Source organism: Grammomys surdaster, unplaced genomic scaffold, assembly GCF_004785775.1.
Source record: "Grammomys surdaster isolate TR1022 unplaced genomic scaffold, NIH_TR_1.0 225, whole genome shotgun sequence".
NCBI lineage: Eukaryota > Metazoa > Chordata > Mammalia > Rodentia > Muridae > Grammomys > Grammomys surdaster.
In genome coordinates this window covers 8,304,088-8,326,881 of record NW_021604670.1, presented here as the reverse complement: position 1 = coordinate 8,326,881, position 22,794 = coordinate 8,304,088, and the positions used below count along the sequence as shown (strand labels likewise).

General features: G+C 40.1%; 1 protein-coding gene across 1 annotated transcript in view; it reads right to left on the bottom strand.

Annotated features, from left to right (window-relative positions):
• Positions 1-18,876, bottom strand: part of Haus6 (HAUS augmin like complex subunit 6) — a 31,501-nt gene extending 12,625 nt beyond the window's left edge. The window contains exons 1-11 of the mRNA XM_028773380.1: positions 18,544-18,876; positions 16,378-16,473; positions 13,992-14,070; positions 12,327-12,459; positions 10,388-10,532; positions 8,791-8,856; positions 8,281-8,329; positions 6,564-6,734; positions 4,345-4,538; positions 3,911-4,037; positions 2,724-2,826 (exon numbers count right to left, since the gene is read on the bottom strand). Coding sequence (XP_028629213.1) covers positions 2,724-2,826; positions 3,911-4,037; positions 4,345-4,538; positions 6,564-6,734; positions 8,281-8,329; positions 8,791-8,856; positions 10,388-10,532; positions 12,327-12,459; positions 13,992-14,070; positions 16,378-16,473; positions 18,544-18,671 — 1,291 coding nt within the window. The 5' untranslated portion in view covers positions 18,672-18,876. The remainder of the gene's footprint in view (positions 1-2,723; positions 2,827-3,910; positions 4,038-4,344; positions 4,539-6,563; positions 6,735-8,280; positions 8,330-8,790; positions 8,857-10,387; positions 10,533-12,326; positions 12,460-13,991; positions 14,071-16,377; positions 16,474-18,543) is intronic.
• Positions 18,877-22,794: the final 3,918 nt, after the last annotated feature.

Genomic DNA, 22,794 nt, shown 5'->3' with positions numbered 1-22,794 from the left:
ATATAAGGAGAGGAGAGGAGAGGAGAGGAGAGGAGAGGAGAGGAGAGGAGAGGAAAAGATTAGCTTATGCTACATAGTAAGTTCCAGGCCAGCATAGGCTCCTCCATGTGGAGAGACTCACTAAAGGTAAAACTACAACCACGGGAATCAGCAAGAACACACAGGAGTAAAAATACCTAAGATACAAAAAATAAAACACAAGCAAATGAAAAAGATATAATTAAAAGGTATCAGCAAGAAGAAAGAAACCCAAAATACAAGATTAGACTACAAAAAGAAACAGTTTTGAAAAAGAAGTAAACAAGACTTCAGTTTGGGGACATAACTCAGCTGATAGTGACTACCCACAACATATCCATGCCTGTGATCTAATCACTTAAGAGATGGAAGCAGGAAGATCAGAAGTTCAAGGTCACCTCAGCCAGTTTAGAAAGACCAGGCTAACAAGACAGCTCAGCAGGAATGTATTTGCTAATTAACAACCTAAGTGCCATCTCCAACTCCAGGCCATACTTGACAGAAAGGATAGAACCAGCTCCTGTAAGCTCTCCTCCCTCCGTAAAAGAACTGTAGCGTGCATGCATGTGCACATGCATACTAAATTAATCAAAAACTAAGAAAAACAAAGGAAGAAAAGGACAACAAATTAGGCTTCTCAAAGTAAGCAATAATGAATACTAGGTGTTAAAATAGGTTAAAAAGACAGTGCACTAACTAAAGTAGTGAACTATAAAAGAGATCTAAGGAAATCAGCCATAACTGCTGAAGTCTGGTCTGTTGCTATGTATTGTAATGCTAAATTCTGTATGCCAAGTGCAAACTTTGCCCCTTCATTTAAAACTATTGGTTAAATAAAAATGGCTACAGCCAATCACTAGAGGGATTAGAGATGGGCAGGTTTCCGGTTCCCTGGTTGGAGGTCACAGGTAGAGAGGGGAGAAGAAGAGCACAGAAGAGAAGAGGAAGCCACCATGAGAAGAGATGGACCATGAGCACATGGCTGGGAGTAACAGCAAGTATTTGAGGTACACTGCTGGTACAGTAGCCAGTCCAGCAGTTAAGAAAGTAGATTAGGGATCAAACCCCATAACTTTCAAAGTTAAATAATATAACCATAGTCTGAGTCTCACTCATTTGAAGCTAGACAGAAATAAGTTTAAGTTGGTTCAACTACAATTAACAAAGCCCAAGAATATAAGAATCTGTATATACAAATGAGAATTTAAGAGAGATGAAAGACAGAACTAGAAGTTCCAGGCATTCATGGGGGCACACAACTGTAACCTCAGCACTTCTGAGGCTAAGACGAGAGAATCTCAAGTTTGAGGCTGGCCTGGGGTACAAGTTAGAACACCTAAACACCTAAAACAAAATATGTAACAACCAACAAAACAGAATCCTAATAGAAGATCCAGAAGGAAAGGACTTTAAAATGAAAGATGAAACTAGAGATGGCTCAGTAGTTAAAAGTACTTATTGCTTTTGCAGGAGTTTGGTTCCCAGCACCTACACCAGGAAGCTCACGAATGTAACTCTAAATGATACTCTGGGGTATCTGACACCTCTACAGACTCCATGGGCATATTCATTCACAAGTTCATGCATATGCGTGTGTGTGTGTGTGTGTGTGTGTGTGTGTGTGTGTGTGTGTGCATACACATAAAATCTTTTTTAAAAGTAAAGACAGGCAATATTAGAGGAGACATAGGAAAACAAATTCTTGAACTTTGAAAATAATAAACATATACACAGCCCAAATAGTTTAAAACAAATCTACATTTAGGAGTGCCCCAATAAACTGGCATAATATAAAAAAGAAATCTTATAAGCAGCCGGGCAGTGGCAGCGCACACCTTTAATCCCAGCACTTGGGAGGCAGAGGCAGATGGATTTCTGAGTTCGAGGCCAGCCTGGTCTACAGAGTGAGTTCCAGGACAGCCAGGGCTGCACAGAGAAACCCTGTCTCAAAAAACTAAAAAAAAAAAAAAAAAAAAAAAGGAATCTTATAAGCAACCATAAATTATAACCTAGTTATGTACAAATGAACGACAATGAGATATATGGTTAATGTGTCTGTGATAATAGAAGGCAGGATCCCAGACTTAACCATCAACATCCTAAAGATCTGTCAAGCTGGGGTTCTAAATCCAGGCCGACTACTGAGTGTTCAATACTGAGTGAGTGCCAGGTTTGGTGGTTCACATCTTTAATCCCAGCCCTCAGATAGGCTGAAGCATTAATTTTTTTTTTTTTTGCAAGTGATAGATTCTATCCTTTTTTCATAACATTTTGCAACCAAAACAGTAATTTTATGCTATATATATATATTTCAAAATAAAAGTAACTGGAAAGCAGGTAAGGGTACTTGTCACCTTGCCTAATTATCTGAGTTTGATCCTAGGTACCCTACTTGGTAAAAGAACCAGGTTGTCCTGTGATCTCCACACATGTACCACGGTGTATACATGCACATATACATAAATTTGCATACACATAAATGTAAAAAATAATTGAAAATTATAAATAACTTATAAACAATGAGAAATAAGCCATGGGCAGTAGTGCTGGTCTTGCACACCCAGCACTCAGGAGGCAGAGGTAGAACAGCTCGGAGTTCAAGGCCAGCCTGGTGTACACAGTAAGTTCCAGCTCAGTCAATGGTTCACAATGAGACACTGTCTTTAAAAGGAATGGGGGGGGGGGGGGGCAGCAGGGTTACCAACCTGGAAGTGAAGCAGGATACTTAAAAAGTATACTCTTTGCATATACTTCCTCTGACACAGGATCAAGTGAAAAGGGAGACATGGGAGGCAAAAGATCCACAGCCTTGAAACACAGAATTCACAATGTTAAATAAACACATTCACAACCATAATGACAAAGCCAAGCTCATCTACAAGTGAATTTTTTCCCTAACAATAAATTACCAAACATTTATCCTGTGACTATTCGTATGCATATTTTTGTCTGCATATGTGTCTGTGCACTATATGTATGCCTGGTGCCCACAGAAGCCAAAAGATGGCATCAGATACCCTAAGATTGAGTATGGTCATGAGCCATCATGTGGGCTAGGAATTAAACCCTAGTCTTCTTGAAAGAGCAGCCAATGGGCTTACCTGATAAACCACCTCTTCAGACCCTGCAAACATTTTTTTTAAATAAAAGAATACAATATTTGTAAATTTCATATTTTACTTAATAGTATTCTTTTCAGCCTCTGAATTTAAAATGAGTTAACTATAGACAACAACAGCTTGATGAAAAACCATTAAGAAATTATTACATTTTTAAACATTTCAACTGCACAGTAACACACACCATCTATAATCCTAGTGTTCTGGCTACATACATTCCAGATCAGCCTAGCATATATACCTATCTACACAACAGATACCTGTCTCTAAAAAGCCACTGGGCCAAGCATGGTGGCAAAGGGTTACAATCTTAACATTTGGGAGCAGATGCAGGATAATTAGCAGTTCATATCCATCACTGGGCACATACCAAGTTTAAGACCATTCTGGATACAAGAAACTTTCTCAAAACAAAACTTGGGCAATGGGATGGCTCAGCAGGTAATAACACTTGCCTGGCAAGCCTGAGGGCCTAAGTTCAATTCCAAGAACACAAGTTGAATGGAAAGAATAGATTCCATAAAAATCAACCTGTGCCCTCTTCATATGCATCATGGCACATGCGTGCTGCCCTAACCCATCGTACACACACTATATACAAACAATGATTTTTATATATATACACACACGTATGTATATACACACACACACACATATACACACACATTTCTAAGTTACTGTAGCATTATAAATTAAAAGATTGTTAAAACTTAAAGACAAGAGAATTATCGAAAATTAAACTCTTCTCCAAAACACAAGTCTATATTACTTACAGAATGCCCGCTTTTAATTAGACTGAAAGGAGACACACCGAGAAAGCCTTTCCACTTCAGATGCCATTTTTCTTCCTTTTCAACAGTAGACTGTCTTATTGCAGTGATAGTCTCCTTTATTTTATGCCTATCATAAGAAATACTTATTTGAAGGACAAATAAAAATATAGCACAATTTAAGACAATGGTACTAGAACAGAGAAGAATATAAAACAAAGATTAACCATTATACTACATAACAAATTTAACTCTTCAGAACTTAAAATATACTTTTTCTCCTCTTAAAACAAAAAAGCAATCATATGTCTATTACTACACTTAAAAACCAGTATGTCTTAACTTATTCATCAAAATTGAAGAATTACACACAATTTCTGCTGAGAAAACCTCCTTATCCATCGAATAGTAAAATAACAAAGGCGCGTGCTATGTACCTCATATGCTTCATATCTGATAATCTTTCCCTCTGAAATTTGGTTTCTTTTTCAAGGCAGTGGAGGTCTATTGTCAATCTTGCTTGGCCAGGCTTAGAATGTTCATATTTCATTTCTTTCAAGACTTCATTTAACAACTGAAAAACTGTTAAGAGGTTCAATTTTCCAGCCTCATAAACATTTCTTATCTGCAACTAAAGATTCAGAAGGAAGGGAAAAAAAGCAAAGATTGGTATGTTCTTTTTTTTTTTTTTCCTCTGTGTAGCCCTGGCTGTCCTGAAACTCACTCTGTAGACCAGGCTGGCCTTGAACTCAGAAATCCACCTCCATCTGCCTCCCAAGTGCTGGGATTAAAGGCGTGTGCCACCACTGCCCGGGGAATGGTATGTTCTTATGATAAAAACTTACATATTGATGCTTTTTTACTATTATATAACATTACCTTAAGAAAGAGTGGGGGGGGCGGGGGGAATCAATAATCACCCAAACGTAAAACTATATAAATAATTTCAATCCTATAAAAACTGTCGACGACTCCCACTTCATTCTTATATCATGCATAAAGGTAAAAATCTAGCAAAAAAGCAAATACAAATAGATGGAATGAAAAATAAAGAGGGGCTGGAGAGATGTTCAGCAGTTAGCTAAGAGCACTTAATGCTTCTGCAGGACTTGTGTTCAGTTCCAAAGCTTACAATTGTCTCCTACCAGATACAGCCCTCTTCTGGCATCTATGAATACCAGGTGCACATGTGGCACACATACATACACATACACACACACACACACACACACACACATTCATATAAAAGTAAAAGAAATCAATCTTTTCTTGATAGCCTAAATATAAAGAGCAGATTTGAAAATAAAGAAAAAAAAACACAATTTTTTTTCTTTGAGATAGGTTCTTACAATGTAGCCCTGAACTAGAATTCACTATGTCAACCAAGCTGGTTCTGAATTCACAGAGATCTGCCTGTCTCTACCAAGTGACAAATTTATTTTTTAACAAAAGTTGCAAAATAAATGAAAAATAAAATAAATAAAATTATTGATAGGAAGCTGTTAAAGCCATGGCACTTAGGAAACAAAGGCAGGCAGATTGCTGCAAGTTTGAAGCCAGCCTAGTCTGCAAAGCAAGTTCCAGCACACCCAGTGCTACCTGGAGAGACCAGACCCTGTCTGAAAATAACAACAACAAGGAAAACCTCCCCTCTCACTTAGAATTTAGATGGTGAAGAGAGGGATGAGAAGAAAAAACTTAAGACCAGCACTGAAAACCCACAAAAAAAACTGAAGTCCTGCCATCACTGAGCTAAAGGAGGGAAAGCATTCACAAGGAATGCTAAGAGCATCAAGATGAAAGAAAAGACAGGAAGGGTAAGGGAAGCAGTGTGGGAGTAATCTCCTCCATGGCTTGTTGTTTTCCAAATTAAACTACTGAGGAGCAGAAACCTTCCCAAGACTTGTCAAGCAACTCAGCAAGATCTGTGAAGAGTGCCCCAGTCACATTCTGCCTAAAGATAAGTAAGAAAAAGCCAGAGCATACTAACTTTATAAAAGGCCCTCTGGAAGCCAAGTGTGGTGGAGCACCCCTTTTATCCCAGAACTCAGAAGGCAGAGGCAGGCCTAGTCTATAAATCCAGTTCTAGACCTGCCAAGGCTACATAGCTGATCCAGTCATAAGCTAAAAAAACAAGACACACAATGAGAGCTAGACTTGATGGAGTCTACAATCTCAGCACTAAGGAAGCTGAGGCAGGGGGAAATCTATAAACAACTAATACAAAGAGCTGAAATGGCTCAGTGGATAAAGACACTTGTCACCAAGCCTAGCAACTTAGTTCTGCCCCAGGACACACATGAAAAAGAGAATAGACTCCAGTATTTGTCCTCTGACCCACAAATACACACCATGGCATGAGTATACTCACACATGTACACACATACGCACACACCAAATAAAATGTACAGAATCAATACAGTACTATCTTCATACTAACCAATGTTAACCATTCTATACTATACAAAACTGTACAAGGTAGAAGACGACAAAAGCAAATGGATACAAACACACACACCTCTAACAGTTCCTCTATGAAAAGTTCACTAGAGATTAATGAAGAACACAAATGCTTGAAGCACTGGAAAATCTCTAAGATGACAATGTAAAAAGCAGTGACACTATCTTAACACGTTTCCTTAACAGCAAAACTTACCTGATGTATCTGCTCCTCAAGTCTGTCACGTAAAAGCCTTGGAATGTTAACAGCAACACTAGCTCCATCCAAAGCATACTGGTCAGCAAAACTGAAGAGTGAACTAACAACTTCTCTCTCCTTTTCCAAAATCATGAGTGTCTCATTCACTGAAGTCCACAAAGACCGAACCTTGAAAACAAAACAAAATACAAAATCCACACATAACTTTTGTCTATAATAAGAAAATTTTGGCATAAATATTTTTTCACCCCTAACAACAAATGAAATATAACTGATGAGAAAATTAAGCAACTGCATCACTAAGTAACCTTGGCTGGCGAAGAACTGGCTTAGACAACACTAACCTCCAACTCCTAACATCAGCCTGCCTGTGCCTCTCAAGAGTGCTAAGATTAAAGGCTTATGCCATCACAGCTTAGTTAAAGAATTTCTTAAGGAAAATGCAGCTTATATAATTTCCAAACAAACTTTGAAATCTTTATACTATTGCCCAAAAATTGTGTTACCTATTGAAAGCTCAAAAATGAAGAAGACAGCTGGGCGGTGGTGGCGCACACCTTTAATCCCAGCACTCGGGAGGCAGAGGCAGGCAGATTTCTGAGTTCAAGGCCAGCCTGGTCTACAGAGTGAGTTTCAAGACAGCCAGGACTACACATAGAAACCCTGTCTCGAAAAACAACAACAACAAAAAACAATCAAAAAAAAAAAAAATGAAGAAGACAAATCCCAGAGGAAAGGGGAGGGCTGAGGGGAAAGAGGACGGGAAGGGAAGGGAAAGGGGAGGGGAAGGGAGGGGAAGGGGAGGGAAGAGGAGAGAAAACAAAACAAATAAAAGATGAAATAAACAAGCAGGATTTCTTGTTAGAAAAAAACTAACAAGAGCAAGTGAGAAACAGTCACACGCTTCCTCTTCAAAACAAAGGTAAAGTGAGTATAAACACTATGGATTTAGTTTCTCTTGAAAGCAACAGAATAGTTTTTTAAAATAGTATTTTTTCTATTTTATTTTTTATCATTTTATTATTATTGTTTTGTGTGTATGAATGTTTTGTCTTCGTGTATGCCTATATACCAGATTCACCTACTGCGAGCTAAGACCAAACCAGGGCATCAGGTCTTCTGGGATAGAAGTTACACATGGCCGTGACGAGCTAAGTGGATACTAGGAACCAAACCTAGGTCCTCCAGAAAAGCAGCCCATGCTCTTACCCACTGAGCCATCTCCCCTGCTCTTTCCTAGCTTTTTTATATAACATTTTGCCCTTGTGCTACAGATTTATTACAGAGAAAAACTTAGAAAAACACAGAAAACCAAACCTTTACCTCAATGTCCTACGGTGACCATTTGGTTATCTCCCATGTGTGGCTATGTATATATGTAATCCATATTTTTAAACAAAACTGAAGCTATTACATACGTTCTTTGTTGCTGCACCTCACTTGGAATTACATTGTCAGGATTCTGATTACATTGATATCCTACAGAGCTGTTCACAATAAATAGAATCCTGCTATTAAGAAAAAAAAAAAAAAAAATGTTCCGGGCAGTGGTGGCTCACGCCTTTAATCCCAGCACTTGGGAGGCAGAGGCAGGCCGATTTCTGAGTTCGAGGCCAGCCTGGTCTACAGAGTGAGTTCCAGAACAGCCAGGGCTACACAGAGAAACCCTGTCTCGAAAAACCAAAAAAAAAGAAAAAGAAAAAAAATGCCTCACCTTTTGACTCTTCTCTTGTATATTAGTCTTGTCATCATAGGGCTCCATTCTAATAAAAAAAAAATTAAATGACTCAATTATTTATTAAAAAATTCACATGGTAATTTTACATCTAAGAAACCAACTGGTCTGCAAACTACAAAAAGACACTTCAATTAAAAAACAGTAATTGTCCAGCTGTCAACTAGTGTGATGGTACAAGCCTTTAATCTGGGTGCTCAGTGGGCAGAGGCAGGCAGAGCTCTTATCAGGTCAATGTTAACATGATCTACGGAAAGTCCCAAACCAACGAGGGCTACAAACATAGCGAGATCTGTTTCAAAAACAAAGAACTCAAACAATGCAATAATAATTTTTAGAACCATATTAAGTGAGGAAGAAAATGTTCTAGACCTAGCATCAACTTAGTAATGACTTATCATTCTGCTTCATTTTTAGTAGTCTCATCACTTGTACAATTCAGAATTTAAACTTTATGTAAGGTGTACTCCAGCTCTGAAAGCCACTTGCCTTTTCATTTGGTTTTGTAGAGCCATGCATTCTGATCTTGCATTCCGTACTTGCTTAACAGACAGACTGTAAGACACAACAGAAAAAAGCATTCCCATTACATTAACTGGTATGCCCCACTTGTTTCTTCTCTTTTCTTATCTTTACTGTGTTTTAACAGTAAAAATTCAAGGGACTTCAAGCAAAATGCTTTAAAGCACTTGCCTCCAAGCCTGACCACCTGAGTTCAATACCCAGGCCATACAGCAGATGAAAAACAACTTTCAAAAAACAATAAATAAAATAAATAAATAAATAAATAAATAATAAAAAAAGAAAAACAACTTTCAAAAGTGTCCTGACTTCCACTGACACAATATGAAGCATACACATACAATACCTATTTATTTTTACACGTAAAAGTAAAAAACACAACCAATTTCTTGACAGTCTTGCCTGTCTCATTTCATGTTGTGACAACAGTACACACAGGGGAAAGAAAAATCAGTAAGATATGTTGAGTAGGTAAACAGACATATAAAATACTATGAACTGGATCGCGCCACATGCTTGTAAAAGTTAGGAAGTAGAAGCAAGAGGAACAAATGTTCAAAGCTAATGCACATGGCAAGGCCCAGGTCAGTCAGGACTTCAGTGAGACCCTCTCAATTAACCAAAAATAAATAAATATAGATAGGTACATAGATAAGATACACAGATAGATACATATATAGATACATATGTACACACACACAGTGGAAGCTGGCTTTGCTATTTTGTGGGTTCTTCATTTTTCCACCATTATCCCTCCTGTTTCACCCTCTATCACTAGAGAGGAGATAAAGAATGAGTGGAGGGGGGGAGGGGGAGGGGGAGGGGGAGGGGGAGGATCAAGAATGATCAACAATCACCAACCCCACCATTTCAGGGGCCCTATTGTCTATATACCCATTAATTCCAAACATCACACAACCACAGAAACTATCTGCAGCTGGCAAAACCACACCTTCAGACAGTCCAAAGTATCCCCATATTCTCACACCTGGGATTAAAACAAAAACAAATTCTTATAATATTTCTGTTTTTTAAAGAAACCAAAATTCCATAATTCTCACTACATGCAGTAGTCTACTATAAAATGACTAAAATATGGATTACTTGTTAGAAGGTATAAAATATCTACTAAAAATATGAAATAAACATTAGTTACAAAATGAATATCCAGACCAAAAGATTTAAAATAGAATCAGGACAATTAGAATCCAAAACTACAACTCCAGCCTAAAGTGATGGCTAAGCACTGAAGAGCACTCGCTGCCCCTCAAGGTCTCTGGTTCAATTCCCAACACCCATGTGGCTCACAACTGTAACTCCACTTCCAAGAGAATTTACACCCTCTTCTGGCCTCTGTGGGCATCAGGTACATGTGGTATACAGACATATGTTCAAACAAAGCATCCATAAACATAAAATAAAAATAATCCAAAAAAGTATATAGTTAAAATGCAGTATTAATAGCCAAGATTTTGAAGTACACACAGATTATTTCTGGACATATTTATATTGGTGATATTTACTCAAAAAGGAAATAATTTTATAACTTTAAAATATTACTTACTGTGCATTTTCCTGGAATTTTTGGGTAACATAATGTTCTCTTTGCAAAATCTGTAAAAATCTGTTGCGTGCTACATGGCATCTGGCAAGGCACTTGTGCATATCCTGTGGTTTTGCATTAAATGTTTCTGCAAAGTGTAGAGAATCTATAAAGAAGGCAAGATCACATAAAATATCACCATGAGCTTGTCTTTCCAGTAAGACAGGAGGAATGAAAACCAAATAAAATGTCTTTTTTTTTTTTTTTGGCTTTTTCGAGACAGGGTTTCTCTGTATAGTCCTGGCTGTCCTGGAACTCACTCTGTAGACCAGGCTGGCCTCGGAACTCAGAAATCGGCCTGCCTCTGCCTCCCGAGTGCTGGGATTAAAGGCGTGTGCCACCACCGCCCGGCTAAAATGTCATTTTTTTCAAGCAACTCTTCACTTTGTTAGTGATGACCAATGAAGACGAATTCATACAATCATATCTGAGGTAAGGTTTTTACCTACATCTTATTGTAAACACATATCAACAATAAGGATAGGATATTCTCTCAGCCTCGGTCTCCACACCACACTTAAAAACAACTTATCCACATCCCAGCATGCTACACAGAAACTTCCACAAGGTCCAACTACTTGAAGAAAATTCACCAAATTCAGAAGTCTCCTAAACACTGGAAATCTCAGCTGTGTGCTGGGTAAATAAATTAGGGTATTTGCTAGGTATAATAAAAACCATTTCTATAAAGAAAGGTCTATGAGCTGATACCCAGCAATCCAAAACCAGGGCTATAGTCTCATTTGTGAGCTTTGTTCATTTTGTTTGTTTGTTTGGTTTGGGTAGTGTTTGAGACAGTCTCACTATGAGTCCAAGCTAGCCTGAAATTTACACTATAGCCCAGGCTGACCTCAAACTAGCAATATTCCTGACTCAGCCTCCCAAATGTTAGAATTAAAAGTATACATCACAACACCAGATATAATCTCCTAAAAAGAAATCCATGAAGGGGGCCTTAACTCACTATGCAACAAAGTTGGCTCTCAACTTGAGGTCAGCCTGCCCCAGCCTTCTAGGGATTAAATTATAGGTCTGTATAACCATTTCTGAATCTACATGTCAATTCCAGGCCAGCTAGAGCTACACTTTGGAGGCCGGGGAGATAGTTCCACACTGCCTACCTGCCCTAAACTTTAGTTGTTAAACTCCCCTGACCACCTGCCTGCAGGATCAGCCTGTGTGGCTCACATGGCTGGGCAACTTTTCTCCAGTAGAAACCTGATAAACTCTGTCTCCCTTCCTTGCATCTGTCTCTTTTTCTCTTGTAGAGACCCAGAAGTCTTATTCCTTCCACCCAGCAATTAGCCCATAGCTTCTTAACTGACAGATCAAAAACCAATTGGGGAACAGAACCTTAGCATCAGAACCAAACACCAGTAACCAAACTATAACTTCTAATATTCACCATGTTAAATTAGAGGTATAATTTGTCTCTGTGGCTGTTTTTAAGCAAGCAAGGTAAAAATGAGTTTCTATAATTTTTTTAAGGCATGTTCTCACTAGGTAGTCTAAGGTTTGCCTGAAACTTGTTATACAGCACAAGTTAGCTTAAACTTCTATTCATCCCACCTCAGCCTCCAGGTGCCGGGATTATAGGCATGTGCCACCATGCTTGAAGCTTCTCTATTTCTGAAGTGTAAAAATAAAACAAGAGGGAAGTAATAAAGTCTAAAATACTCATTTGACCTTCCTATGAAAAATGTACTCCAAACTGTGCACCAGAACATAATAAAGTAACACAAATATTAACAGGCTCATTGTGAGGTTTCCAGCCACAGATGAGTACAATATTAACCATATGCTTTTTCAGGTAAATGAATGGCCTAACTCATTTTGATCTTGATTGTAAAGTTATGAACAATACAATTTAAGAATAAAAACAAAGTATAAATAAACTTACTGGTAGATTTTGTTTTAATATATTTGATTGCAACATATCTTGCAAAATGATACATCAGATGAATAAACTTAGGACCACCAGGAGACATAAACAATGTGCCAACAACTTGAGGAAAACTACTCCCACATTCAGCCTAGGAAAGAAGATATGAGATGAGTCAATCAACAGTACCTGTCACAGTTTTAATCACTTATTTTTTTATTTCATTATTTATTTGTGCAGGTGCTTTGTATGTATGCCTGTGTACAGATGCACACACTAATTGCTATGGCCAGAAGAAGGCATCAGATCCCCTAGAACTGAAGTTTACTGGAAATGGAGTTTGTGAGCTGCTGCTATGGTTATGTGGAATCAAACCTGGGTCCTCTGGAAGAATAAACCACTCTAAACCACTGAGCCATCCATCTTTCCAGCCATATGTCAGCTCCTCACTCTAGGACAGTAAACCATCATCCCTTCATAGCAGTGGCTTGGAAAAATCAGATTTCCGTAGAGGAATGGAAAATGATAACAATTTCAGCTAGTTACTACCTCTAGGCCACTCCTACGTAAGAAAGTTGATAGAGTGTTAAGAGTTATAATCTCAGCACTAGGGAGAAAAATAAAGTCATTAAGGGCTGTGAATGGTGACTTTTAAGCTGAGCACTCAGGCAGACACAGGTAGAAAGATCTCTAGGAGCTCAAGACCAGCCTGATTAAATATCAATTGCAAGCTAGCTAGAGCTACACTTTGGAAGCAAGGGAGATACCTCAGTAGATGAACTACTTATCACATAAGCATGAGGATGAGTTAAAATTAACAGAATCCAAAGAGAAGTCAGACAGGCATAGCATCTCCCTATAAACCCAGCACTCTGAGAAACAAAAACATTTTTTCTGATGGCAACCTAGCTAGCTAGACAGGCAGTAACAGGCAGGCTCTATCTAAGTTCAGAAAGAGAACTAGCTTTGGACAGACATGGTGGCCCACACCTTTAATCCAAGCATTTGGGAGCCAATGGCACACAAATCTTGAGTCCCAGCAAGCCTGGTCTACAGAGCCTGTTGTAGGACAGCCAGGGCTACACAGAGAAATCAAAAAAACAAAAGAAGGGCTAGAGAGATGGCTCAGTGGTTTACAGCACTAACTGCTCTTCCAGAGGTTTTGAGTTCAATTCCCAGCAATCACTTGACTTACAATATGGGATCTGATGCCCTTTTCTGGTGTGTCTGAAGATAGCTACAGTATATTCATATAAATAGATTTTTTTTTAAAAAAAAAAAGTATAATCAAGTGAGACATTCAAAATCAATCATGGGCCTAGACACACTCACACATTTCATTTTTTGAAAAGGATTACTGTAGTTTAGCAGTTAGCTGTTCTTGGTTTGGTTAGATGCTTTTACTAGGGTGATGGAACAGGAGGCTTACACACTCTAGGTGAGTATTCTACCACTCAACTACATACATCCTCAGCCTTAAGGGATATTTTTGTTTGTTATGTTTATTTTTGTAAGACAATCTCACTGTCACCCTGGCTGTCCTAGAACTCACTACAAAGACCAGGTTAGCCTTAAATCTGAACAGGTCCTCCTGCCTCTCTCTGCCTCCCAAGCCCTGGGATTACAGGCAGGCTTGGACCTTCTTCAAGTCTGCATCTTCTATTTTATAAAGGAAATACTTACAGAAATCTCTTTTAACCATTCACAACAAATTTTCCGGAATTCTGTGTCACGTTTTTGGTCAAACGGAGGCCAACAATCTCTTGAAAAGATAAGAACAGTAGATTAATGAACACTTCTGTCTTAGTGTGGATTTTATTGCTGTAAAGAGACACCATGACCAAGGCAACTCATATAAAGGAATACATTTAGTTGGTGCTGGCTTACAGTTTCAGAGGTTTAGTCCATTATCATGGGGGAAGCATGGCAGTGTGAAGGCAGACACGGGGTCTAGAGGAGCAAAAAGTTCTACATCTTCATCTGCAGGCAGAAGAGGACCGTGTGTGTGTGTGTGTGTGTGTGTGTGTGTGTGTGTGTGGCATCGCTGGTAGCTTGAGCATTTAACACCTCAACCCCCCCCCCCCCAGTGACATACTTCCTCTAACAAGGCCACACATCCTCCAGTAAGGCCATATCTACTAACAGTGACACTCCCTATGGCCAAGCATTGACACAGGAATCCATGAGGGGCATGCCTATTCAAATCACCACACTTCCCAAAATACAAATCTAGCAAAATTTAAAAAAACATCAAATTTGTTCCCCACAGTAGAAACATTAAAGCAAAACAAATTAAACTAGTATTCCCAGACTCAGCTAAAGACCGTTAGAAACAGTTCTTTTTCTTAGGTCAGCATTTATAAGCAAGAGTTCAGTTTCTTAAAATAATTATATATTATAGAGATTTGCCAAAAAATAAGGCAGTCTTGGTGCAAGCTTTTAATCCTAGCACTGAGAGGGTAGGGAGGGGGGAGGCAGAAGCATGTGGAACTCTATGAGCTCAAAATCTAAATAGAGAACCAGGCCAGCAAGGGGTAATAGTGAGATCCTAACCATGGGAAAAAAAGGAGGGGGGGGACTTTACAATTACCTATTACTCCCTCAGATAATTTTTTTTTATCCACTTATTTACTGAGGTACACTTAAAAAAAATCAAGCTTTGAGCCTAATATGCCTTTAATCCCTGAAGAAAGGAGTTAGAGGCAGGAGTATCTCTGGGAGTTCACATAGGGTAGCAGGGTGGTGGTGGCGCACACCTTTGATCCCAGCACTCAGGAGGCAGAGGCAGGCGGATTTCTGAGTTCGAGGCCAGCCTGGTCTACAGAATGAGTTCCAGGACAGCCAGGGCTACACAGAGAAACCCTGTCTCAAAAAAAAAAAAAAAAAAAAAAAGAAAGAAAGAAAGAAAGAAAGAAAGAAAAAGAAAAAAAGAAATAGAATACATAGGGTAAATTCAATCCCTAGTAGACAAAGGAAAAAAAACTAACAATACAGGCTAGAGAGATGGCTCAGCAGTTAAGAGCACTGGCTGCTCTTTCAGAGGTGCTGAGTTCAATTCTCAGCAACCACACGGTGGCTCAAAAACATCTGTAATGAGATCCAATGACCTCTTCTGGTCTGTCTGAAGACAGCTACTGTGTGCTCAGATAGATAGATAGATAGATAGATAGATCTTTTAAAAAGTTCTTTAAAAAAATACATTTATAGAAAACAGGACTAAAGGCTAGAATAAAAACAGTTATGTTCTTGACTTAGTGGGTTTAGAAATGAGGCTTGCTTCTGCCTTCACATTATCTAAAACACAGAATGAGCCATGATGTTTTTAATCAGGAAAAAAACAGAAAAATCTGAAACCCTGTGTGGTGTTTTGAATAGCAATGTCCCCACAGGCCCATATTTGAATGTTCAGTCACCAGGGAGTGAAACTTTTTGATAGGATTAGAAGGATTTAGCCAGATATCTTACATGTCTTTAATCCCAGCACTAGGGAAGCAGAGGCAGAAAAGAGTGTTGTATCCCCTGGATCTAGAGTTATATACAGGTGGTTGTAAACCAACATGAGAGTGTAGGAAATCAAACCCAGGTCCTCTGGAAGTACAGCCAGGGAATCTTAATCATAGCCATCTCTCTAGCACCCCCCAAATAAAAACTTTAGAGAGAAAAAATAAATATATATCAACCCATTAGTTTTTAGACCTAATTAAGACCATAAAGTTAATGTGGTGGTACATACCTTTAATCCCAGCACTACAGGCAGAGGTAGATGTTAGAGACCAGCCTGGTCTACATATTATACATACTGAACTACCCAGACATAGTAAGACCCAGTCTCAATCCTATCAGAAGAAGACCACAGCCGGGCGCACGCCTTTAATCCTAGCATTTGGGAGGCAGAGGCAGGCGGATTTCTGAGTTCGAGCAAGGCCAGCCTGGTCTACAGAGTGAGTTCCAGGACAGCCAGGACTATACAGAGAAACCCTGTCTCGAAAAACCAAAAAAAAAAAAAAAAAAAGTCTATTTCAAATCTGAGAATGTCTAAAAGAAGAAAATGAAATAATTTTTTTCTTACCTGAAAACTTCCTTGGCAAGAGACTTATCCAGTGTTTTAAACAAAAAATAAGAAACTATATGAAAGGCATCGCGGTTCAGTTTGTCAAACATGTTCCTAGTGGTTGAAAATGGAAAAGCCGAGATAAAGGATTAACAAGGCTATTCAGCATCAGAAACTGCCTCGAGACTGCACTGAAGCTCTACAGCATCGTAACTGCGAGCGCAGTCACGCATGCTGGTAGTCTTCATTCTCAAGAGGCCAAGACACATTAACTGTTCTCATTCAGGTACATCTTATATGCAACTGAAAAGTAGACAAGGGGGAGGGACTTGTCAGTGGGGGAGGGTGCAGCAATAGAGATGTAAGGTGAGTAAATAAATCATGGAGAGAAAAAAAGACAAGCAAGCTTTTATTTTCTGACTGTGAAAACAGAGATCGAAATAAAAAACTAGCCTTTGCTTTATTGCTATGACCATTAAACAGAAAGAGACGGAAGCCTAACTAACTAGCAGAGTGTACATCCTCTGATGGGAATTATTAAGTAGTCGTGGTAACAAAAGCTAACATTTTTTGAGAACTTGATTATTTGTTGGGTAACTATTTTAGACCTTTTACAAATAGCAATTTATCCCAAATTCTTCTTTATCCCAAATTCTTCTGTAAGTACTATACTATTTTCTTAAGATACATTTTAATAATTTGATTGTCTTCAGTATACATAAACTTCACTCTGGAAGGTAGAAAAATTGCCTCCTCCCCAAAATATCCCAGGTCAGGTGTGCATTCAACAAGTGTTTAATGAACACATATACCACCTCCAACTCTTTTTTCCTTCCCACTGCCAATTTATAGGTATGGATAACTATGTAGGTCTCCCTTCCCTCTAGTTCACTCCCTAACAAAACTGATGAGACTTCCAAAATGCAGTCTTTGAGACAAATACCATGGACTGAGACAATTTATAAGAACAGAAGTTAACAAATGCCCGTATAAACTATAAACTCACAAAATTACAAACAAAAAGTTTGCCAAGGCAGTGAACAGAATTTGTTGTTTTTAAGTAAACACATGATATTCACTCTCAAAGTCATACTTAAGTTTGATTTGGTAACTGGTTAGTAGGTACTACTATTAGCATACATAGTACTTTGTTTAGAAGTCTGTCCTAGGTGGCTCAGCAGGTAAAGGTGCTTGCCACTAAGCCTTACTACCTGAGTTCCATCCCTGGGGCACCCACATGGTGGCAGAAAAGAACTGACTCCACACAAATATATATATTTAAAAACTGAGAAATCAAGAAATAAATGAGACACCTAAGTAAAGGAACTTCTCTCCCAAAAATGCAAGCCTGGAGATCTGAGTTCTATCCCAAACTCAGTTAAATCATCTAACTAAACATTGTCCTCTGACCTCCACACACTTGATGTGGCAAGAACTTGCACACACAGAGACAATAAATGAAACAAAAACTGAGAAACAGATGAATAACTGGGAGTGGTACATACTTCTACATACCTAACACTTGGAGGTGGAGGCAGGAGGATTAGGAGTTTAAGGTTATCCCTGGCCACACAGGCATTTGAGACAAGGGTGGGATATTAAGACCTTTTCTAAAAAAAAAAAGAAGAAGAAGAAGAGGAAGGGGGAAGGAAGGAGGGAAGGAAGGGGGGAAGGAGTGAAAAATGGGTGTCTAAGTGCATTAACACAGTCACTAGAACTGAAAATTATATTGACAAAAAACAGGCAGGCATAATGGCACACTCCTGCAATCCCAGCACTCTGGAAGCCAAGGCAAGAGGATATTACAAGCACAAGGCCAGCTGGGTGGAGTAAGACACTATCTCAAGAAACAAAACAAGCGGAGCACAGTGTCTCATGCCTTTAGTCCCAGTGTCTAGGAAACAGAGGCAAATGGATCTCTTGTGAGTCTGAGGCCAGCCTGGTCTCCATTGTGAGTTCCAGGACAGCCGGAGAGCTAAATAGTTAGACCCTGTCTTGAAAAAAACAAAAATTGAAGAAAAACAAAAAGAAAACAATTAAATAGATTAGGGCAACAGATGACTGATGTATCCCCAGATTATTCTTGTCCTTGGTGAGGAACATAAACTGTCTCCAGCCCTGTTTCTGGGTTTTAATGCCGGTGACTGGCCACCGGGGACCGCGCCACCGCCCGGGTCTCCTTACTCTCCAAGGTGAACGTGCAGCATCATCTTCCCGCCGATCCTGATGCTGGAACTTGGATCCAAACCCAGCGCCTGAAGGTACATCCAGAGATGCTGCTTCTCGAAAGCGGAATCTCGGCCCGAGCTCATATTTTCCAAAGGCACCAGCGACTGTGACGGAAGAAAATTGAAGGCACCGAAACCGTGCGGACCCCGAGACCCCTCCTACAAGCATCCCGGGACGACAGCAACCCCTCTGCTGCAGCCGCCAGCTGCCTCCTCTCCGAGAGCCATCCCAGCACAATGGCCGAATGCGCCCAGAAAATCAAGCCAGTGACTGCAGCGCTACACGCAAACCAAGACTCCCGCGCTTGCGGAAGAACACACGGCGCCGGACTTCCGGGATTGGTCTTCCTAAGCGGACTCTATCTCCCACCATGCAATGCGCCCCTGTCACATGGCACTAGAAGTCTCTGAGAGAAACTATAAAACCCACAAAGCCTTGCGTGACCAACAACCTTCCCCAAGGTCCGGTAACCGGATGTTTTCTAGAGCCCTCCGGGCCTAGGTTCCGGATTCTTTGAGTTTTAGGTTTCTGTTACTCGGGTTGCGATCGCTGTTCAGTAAAAGCTACACTGTAGCCCCTTATAGTGAGTAATGCAGTGTAAGGCCCTGAACAAATCATCTTTTCCTTTGTTATAAGTCAGGGTCTTGTCTGGTGGAGGCAGCGATGTACTCCTTTTGAAGAGGAACTTTGGAACACTTGTCCCCCCACCATGGGAGAGGCTAATTAACATTCCTCGGTCAGAGGACACATTCTGCAGGCCGGACCAACCTTTGCCACCTACAGACAAGGGAGGTCCTTGCTGCTTCATTCCCTAGAGACCAGTCAGTTTAAAAAGGAGCCGCTGAGCCCGAGAGTGCCTTAACAAACGGAAGCCGGGGGCAGGAAATCCCAGGCCTTGGGAAAAACGCCCCCAAATGGTGAGGGTATTAGCCCTGAGTGAAGACAGTGACTGGGGTAGATGGGGTTTGGACCCCCTCCCAGATCCCAGGGTAACCAGATTGCTAGCCACCCTACCAACTATTACCTAGAGAAAAAAGGGCAATGGTGCACACTAGAATGGAGAACTATACTCCCCAGAAAGCAAGCAAAAGACTTACTAGGTCAAATGCACAGAGGAACTCATTTGAGAGTTAAGCGCATCCAAGCAGTCAAGGGATCTAAGATATATAATGGACCTCAGGTTTTGGGCCAGACAGATAGTAGAACAGTGTAAGATATGCCAGCAAACAAATGCTTATGTGTCCAAGAGTAAACAGGGAAAATACATAGGGGAGAACAGCCTAGAGTATATTGGGAGGCCGATTTTGCAGAAGTCAGGAAAATTGGATACCCTCTAGTATGTGCAGATACTATCTCTAGATGGGTTGGAGTTCCCCACCAAGCAGGAAACCACTACTGTGGTAACCAAGAAGATATTAGAAGAAATCTTCCCGAGGTTTCAAGTGTTGGAGATAATTGGATCAGATAACAGTCTTGCTTTTATTGCTAAGGTAAGTCAGGGATTGTCAGAGATATTGGGAACTAATTGGAAGCTCCATTGTTCATATTGTCCCCAGAGCTCAGGACAGGTAGAGAGAATGAACAGAACCCTAAAAAGATGTAGGAGGAGCTAAGGTGGGAGGAGTAAGGAGAGGAAAAGGAAGAGGAGGAAAGAGGTGAGGGAAAGGGAAGAGAGACCACGCATGTACCAAGAGCAGTCTTGGGTAACGACTTATCTGGGTTAGTTAATTGGGAAATGTCTATAATTTTGTGGGCATATTGATATTGACCATTACCAAATATATAAAGCCTTTGATTAATATTTAAGTTTTAGAGTTTCCTTTCCTACCAGGCCTGTGTGGATGGCAGGATGGTCTGGTCACAGCCCAGCTTTGTGAAGACAGCATGAAAGATTGGCATAGCCATCTCCCACCCTGGCATTTTGTGGGTGGGAGGGCCAGTGTCTCTGGCCGCCTGAGCCTGCAGCTTGAGCCTAGCAGCATCGAGAACACGCCACTGCTCATGGCCTCAGGCCTTGCCTAGTAGGGAGCATGGCGGCTCTGTAACAACAAGCCAGATAGGATGCTGCCAGTTTTAATATTAACCAGTAACAGAGATCTGCCAGCTCTAGTACCTAAGCTTTTATAAATAACAAGTCTCTGTGTCTTTATTCCATCCACAGGCAGTTCAAAGGAAGTCCTGCTATATTCAGTTTCTTTTTCTTTCTTTTTTTTTTTTTTTTTGGTTTTTCGAGACAGAGTTTCTCTGTAAAGCCCTGGCTGTCCTGGAACTCACTCTGTAGACCAGGCTGGACTTGAACTCAGAAATCCGCCTTCCTCTGCCTCCCAAGTACTGGGATTAAAGGTGTTCGACACCATTGCCCAGCAAAATTTTACAAATCTTATCTTGCTTCAGTACTGGATTTATTATAAAGATTAAGAAACTGAATATAGCTGGGTGGTGGTGGCACATGCCTTTAATCCCATCACTTGGGAGGCAGAGGCAGGCGGATTTCTGAGTTCAAGGCCAGCCTGGTCTACAGAGTGAGTTCCAGGACAACAAGGGCTACACAGAGAAACCCTGCCTCGAAAAAAAAAAACAAAAACAAAACAAAACAAAACAAAAAAGGACTTTGGAAGGGAAAAGGGCCATACATTTTGGGATCTAGTTTTCTGTTTCCTGATGACTGAGTCAACAGGTTTCAACGCAACTGATAGAACCCAAATTGCCTGCAAAAGTGTGCTTGTTTTCATGAAGACAACTCAAATGAGAGGTTTTGGGTTTGTTGAGACACAGTTTCATTATGTATCCCTAGCCTATGTAGAACTCACTACATAAACCAGGCTGGCTTCAAACTCCCAAAGATGTGCCTGCCTCTGCCTTCCAAGTGTACACCAAAACACCTGGTTTAAGTGAGAATGTTTAAACAACAAAATATAGCTACTTAAGATAAGCAAGACTGTGGCCTTGAGTTTAACAACATAAGCATTTTGTAATTAGATATTTTATTTAGATTCAATTGTTTTCCCCTTTCCAGGTCCCCCCCCCTTAGAAGTCCCCATCCCATTCCCCCTCCCCCTGCCTCTATGAGAGGATGCTCCCCCACCCACTAACCCACTCCCATCTTTCCAGCTCTGGCATTCCCCTACACTGGAGCATGGAACACCCTCAGGCCCAAGGGCCACTCCTCCCACTGACGTCCAACAAGGCCATCCTCCGCCACATATACGGCCAGAGCCATGGGTCCCTCCATGTGTACTCTTTGGTTGGTGCATTAGCATTCTTTTGCTGCCCTTAAACCTAAACAATGCACTTCAAAAAAACACTTTACAATTTCATGTGCAAAAGAAATTTTGTTGATGGTGTTATTGTTCTGGATACAGAGACTCCTGTAGCATAGTATGGTCTTAAATTCACTATATAGTAGAGGCTGGCCTTGGACTTTGATCCTCCTGCCTCCTACCTCCCCAAACCCTTCAGAGTTCTGGAATTAAAGACATGCAACACCAGGCCCAACTGGAAATTTTTCAAGATAAAAAAAAAAGTAAAGCAACTCCAGTAATTTTTACTTAATATTTAAACGTCTCTTGATCTTTAAACCTTTTTGTAAATTACATCCTCTGAGCAACATGACTTAGAAGACCAGTTCATACCAGATGTGGTGGTGCATGATTTTAATCCCAGCATTCATGAGGCAGAGGTGGGAGAATCTCTGAGTTTGAGGCCAGCCTGTTCTAAGTAGTGAGTTCAGGACACCCAGGGCCACACAGGGAGACCCTGTTTCAAAAAAACAAAAAAGGCAAAACAAAAGAATGTCCCAAGAAACAGAAAATAGCAAATGTTCAGTTAAAAAAAAGACTTTCTGGTCCAATTTTATACTACCCAATTTTTATATTTTTATTACATATTTGTGTGTGTGTGTGTGTGTGTGTGTGTGTGTGTGTGTGTGTTGAGAACAGTTTGAGAAAGTCATTTCATCATGTGGGTCCTAAAGAGTCAAACCCAGATCATCAGGCAGCAAGCACCTTTACCCATTAAGCCATCTCACTGGCCTACAGCCCAATATTATTATAACGGCATTTCAGCAATTAAACATTAAAGAATTGTATAAAATGGTACATGATGCAGAACAAGATCTCTTTAAAAAGTTCACATCATTTACAACTAAGATCAAGTAGCCAAAAAGGAGCAGATTAATGTTCACCAAAGCCACAGGAATAAAACAAA